General features: G+C 32.6%; 1 protein-coding gene across 2 annotated transcripts; it reads left to right on the top strand.

Annotated features, from left to right (window-relative positions):
- Positions 1-786: 786 nt before the first annotated feature.
- LOC124891542 (putative F-box/LRR-repeat protein At4g15060) lies at positions 787-4093 on the top strand. 2 transcript variants are annotated; one of them, XM_047403268.1, is made up of 5 exons: positions 787-1012; positions 1123-1214; positions 2021-2947; positions 3045-3188; positions 3640-4093. In XM_047403268.1, the coding sequence occupies exons 1-5, from the start codon at positions 994-996 to the stop codon at positions 3955-3957; spliced, it is 1500 nt and encodes a 499-aa protein (XP_047259224.1). In that variant the 5' UTR covers positions 787-993; the 3' UTR covers positions 3958-4093. The 2 variants fall into 2 exon arrangements, with proteins under 2 accessions (XP_047259224.1, XP_047259223.1); XM_047403267.1 differs by lacking the exon at positions 787-1012 and having other exon boundaries at positions 1026-1214.
- The last annotated feature ends 579 nt before the right edge of the window (positions 4094-4672 follow it).

A 4672-nucleotide genomic window follows, 5' to 3' on the forward strand; every position in this document is an offset into this window, starting at 1 on the left:
AATATTTTTACCATGTAAAAATAGTATAATTGCCACTGTGCATGCATATTAAAGGGAAATAGATTGAACAAATAAAACCTCTCTATTTATAAGATGAAATACTCCTACTTTGTCTCTAAAAATAATAAAAAATACTCCTAGTTTGTCTCTAAAAATAATAGATACTTCATCTCTAATAGATATCAAATAGTTCTTGTATCTATTCACTATAATATAAGACACTAGTTAATAATTATTTATTTTCATATATTTCTTTCCCAGAAAACTCACGTACCAATCAATTCCTTTGCCATAAATATTTTAACTCTTTAATTTTAAATATATTTCACCATATCTTGTAGATATTGTAGGACTCTTTAATTTAAAATATTACTCCCACCACTTATATATCAATCCCTCATCACAGAAAAGTTAAAATGTTTGCCAAAAAAGATTCTCTCAAAATAGTTTACATAGTTGAAATTTTTATTTTTTTTTTTTTAATTTCGCATTTAATAATAAAGTCTATTCTCACAGTAATTGAAGAACATTTATTAATTAAGATTATATAGATAATATGATGATATATTGATACAAGATAACTAAAGAAAAACAGAATTTTTGAACTCTTAGTATTCACGTCAAGTACAAAGTAGTCAACATGTACAAACTTTCCTTATAATTAGGAGTCCCATACACTTACCAACATTAATTCCCATTATTTTACACTTTGGTGTGTTTGGTATGCAGTAAAAATATTATAATAAATAACACCTGTTATAAGTTATTCGTTGTTTAATCATTCACAACTTTTTCTATAGTCATTCTTATAATACGTAAGGATTTATTTGTACCCACGTATTACAAGTGCGATTTAGTGGGTCGGTTTTCCTCTACCTGTGTCTGTGGTTCTTTTTCGTGGAGGATTTCCACGTAAATCCTTTTGCTTATCATATCGCTTATTGCTGTCCGTTCATAACACTACTTGTCATCTGAAAGTTGTACAGAACAGATATGGATAGAGATTATCTGGGTAAAAATCTCTTCCTCTAAACATGTTCATTGTTGAATTTCAGACAATTAAAATTCATTCTTTTTTTTGTGTGTGTGCATGTGTTTATTTGCAATATTTTACTATGTCAGGAAAATTGATTCTGGGATTGCTTACGTGGGGAGGAATTGATTTTTTGAGGAAAAGATTGTTAAGTAAAAAGGAGGAGAAAGCTTCAACAAACGTACGTGTAAACTCTAATTTTGATGTTCTAATTTGTAAGATTAGAAAAGAATTATATAGTAATCAAGTGGATATATATATGATGAATTAACCGTGGGGCTACCTTTAGTCCGGGCGTCATCCGCAGTGGCGGGGCCAAAATTTTCATTGAGGGGTTCAGAAGTAAATATACGGACTAGTCGAACATCTACTATATATACATAAAAATATTTTTGATAATGTAAAAATAGTATAATTTTCCGACGAAGGAGCTTCGGATGAACCTCTAAGTTCAATGTGGCTCCGCCACTGGTCATCCGAACCCCCGTTGGTGGAAAATTATAATATTTATATATGGTTCGAATTATTTTTTATATGTATACAATAGATGTTAGTTTCCTTTGGCTAGTTTGTATATTTTCTTCTTTTATATTTTGAATCCCTTAATGAAAACACTGGCAGATGTCTTGCTTTTCACCCATCCCTTTTGGAGTAATGAGTTAGATAATGTGGTAGAAAATTAGAGGAGTAAGAGGAGGGAGGTTTTAATTTAGGAGTCAAAGCATGTTATTTATGCGGTGTTAGTTTATTTTGCACTTATCTTTTGTGTTTGTCATACTGTTATCGGCTCTAAGCCGGGGGTCTATCGGAAACAGCCTCTCTACCCTCCTCAGACCCCACTGTATGGGAATACACTGGGTATGTTGTTGTTGCTGTATACCTTTTTTTCTAGATAACTTGGGTTCAATAGTAAATACTTATGCTAGTAGTACTATTTCAAATCTGGATTTTCTTTTTTTGACTTGTATAAAATTTCTCCCGAATTAGGTTCATGATGCAAAGATGGATTATGCGAGTCAGCTACCAGATGAGGTTTTGTCTTACATTCTCGAACGTATGACACTAAAAGATGTTGTTAAGACGAGCATTTTATCTAGAAGGTGGAGATATGTGTTTGCTTCTATGGCTAAATTACGATTCAGCCTTGACACGATTGGTGTCTTTAACTATTATTTAGATCATACATGTCACCCTTACTATCAGCGAAAATTCTTGCAAGTTGTAAATCAGTTTTTGCAACTTTATTTGGGTCGTCGTAAAGTGGTGGTTGATCTTGAAATGCACATTTTCATTGTGAGAGAGCTTTCCAGTGAATTTGGCCAGTTGATGCATTCTGTTTCACAATTAGGTGTTGAAAGATTACATCTCAACTTTAGCTGTGGCAAGTTTTTTCCTACCTCAGGTGCCATTGACCTCTGCCCCAACATGTTTTTCGAATTTTCCCTTGAGCTACTCTCTCAGGCATCCTCCTTGAAATATTTGTCTTTGAGTGTTTGCATTGTAAAACCAAGTGTCACACTCCGTCTCAACTCCCTCAAGAGCCTTTTCTTGACGAGTGTTCTGGTAAAAAGCGGACAACTTGAGAGTATTTTGTCCTCGTGTTTGAACCTTAGTCAGTTAATCATAAAACATTGCAAGCTTCCGCTTGAGCTGTGCATCTCTGGTGCAGTAAGAACTGTTCTTTTTGCTGATTGCGGCGGATTGAAAGAGATTGATCTTCAGGCTACAAATCTTCGTCGGTTTGAGTGTTTGTTTGATGACAAAGTAAGGTTTTACTTTTCTTCTGTTCCTTCGTTGGAACGTGTAAAAATTGGTCTTCGCGGAGATGCTTCAATGCCATACATATTTGGTGAATTTGCAACGAATATACCTGCTCAGGTTAAATCTTTAATAGTCACAGCCTTTTATACCCAGGTATTTGATGATTTTTTGGCTTGTCAAATTCCTTTGATATTTCTCGTATTGAACTAAACACCCTAATTAATCACTTGAAGTATTCCTTTTAATTCAGGCAACACACTTGCCAACAGAGATGCAGATATTCGGAAACCTTAGGATGTTAGCCTTGCTATTTGAAAGCACATACGACTCTGACATAGTCAAAGTTTCCCCCGTCTTAGACGCCTGTCCTGTTCTTCAATATCTGGATATATTGGTGAGTTATGTTTTTACAACTCAATTAGTTATGTTTATTCCAAGAGAAATATATCAAACATGGAGATATAGATATCTAATGCAGTGAATTTCTGACCCACCTAACCTTATTTTCCTTTCTCGCGTAAATATAATGGAAACTCTTGGTTATAGGTCTTTGTTGGTGAAAATGTACCTATCAATTTCTTAACTCCTGCTATGAATCAGGAGGTCACGGGTTCAAGCCTTTGAAACAGCCTCTTGCTGAAATATGCAAGGTAAGGTTGCGTACAATACACCCTTCCCTGGACACCGCTCATAGCGATAGCTTTAGTACACCGGGCTGCCCCTTTTTTTTTTTCGCTATCTAATTCAAAAGGCCTTATAGATATTGATTGCAGTTAAACTATATATTCAATTAGCAATATAATATATAGTATATGTTAATTCATTCTAGTTGTGATCTATCTCAGCAACACAAGACATATAGGCAAAAGGCAAGAGGAAGTCACATAAGGTCTCCTTTATCTCCTACATATCACACTGAGCTAAAAGAAGTGAGATTCGGTGGATTTCATGGAACAAGAGAAGAGATTGAACTTGCTATTTATATTCTGACAAGTGCAACGGTACTCGACCAGATGTTACTCAGCCAGTACTCAATCGGCCCATATTATAAAGCTTATTATGGTCATGATATATGGGAGAAAAGAGAACCAGAACGCGTCTCAATCCAACAACTACTCCTTGGCCAAGCTGTCTCTAGTAGTACTGTGGTGATCATCCAATAGGTTCCTGTACAAAAAACTAGCACATTGCGACCATTAGTGCCTTTTTGGTCGCAATGTGCTAGTTTTTTTTTTTAGACATGATGCGTTATTATTTTAGCTTAACATAATGATTTATATGAACCGTCATTTAATTTAGTCCCACACTTGAGAAATAAAAATTAAATTTATTATTATAATTTTCAATACACTTATGTATTAATATGTTTTTTTTTTTTTTTGGTCTCAGAGAATTTCTATCATGGATAAAAAAGTTATAGATAATGTCTATCATATTTCTTTATGTAACTATTAAGATATGTTGTTCATGCTTAACTTAACTTTCTAATAGTTTTAGCGTTAGTTGTAATAAATGTTATATTTATTTTTTCACAGATATACTTACCATGGATAATAAGTAAAAAATATTTTTCTAAAACATTTGTATATCTATATTATACAAAATAATAGAATGAATTGGAATAGGGTGATGAATATTGTGGTTGGAATAAATATTTTTGATTAGTAATATAATAAACTGTAGGTAGTTAATTAATTTTTAATTAAAATGTAAATTTTAAACTTTGTAATAAGAAGTTTTGAAATTAGACACAATCATATATTTTTATAGTGTAATTGTTTTGAATTAACAAATAGAAAAAGTAAAATTTGAAATGAAAGATAAAAAATGTAATCACATATTTTAATTGGTTATAAATATACAAAATAATAATTATTT

This window comes from Capsicum annuum, unplaced genomic scaffold (genome assembly GCF_002878395.1).
Source record: "Capsicum annuum cultivar UCD-10X-F1 unplaced genomic scaffold, UCD10Xv1.1 ctg3704, whole genome shotgun sequence".
NCBI classification, from domain to species: domain Eukaryota; kingdom Viridiplantae; phylum Streptophyta; class Magnoliopsida; order Solanales; family Solanaceae; genus Capsicum; species Capsicum annuum.

Excerpts from the sequence above, each read along its gene's own strand:
- LOC124891542 (XM_047403267.1), top strand. The coding sequence starts at position 1,035 with ATGTTCATTGTTGAATTTCAGACAATTAAAATTCATTCTTTTTTTTGT. Across the intron at positions 2,948-3,044 it reads TCACAGCCTTTTATACCCAG|GCAACACACTTGCCAACAGA; the intron begins GTATTTGATGAT and ends CTTTTAATTCAG. Across the intron at positions 3,189-3,639 it reads TTCAATATCTGGATATATTG|CAACACAAGACATATAGGCA; the intron begins GTGAGTTATGTT and ends GATCTATCTCAG.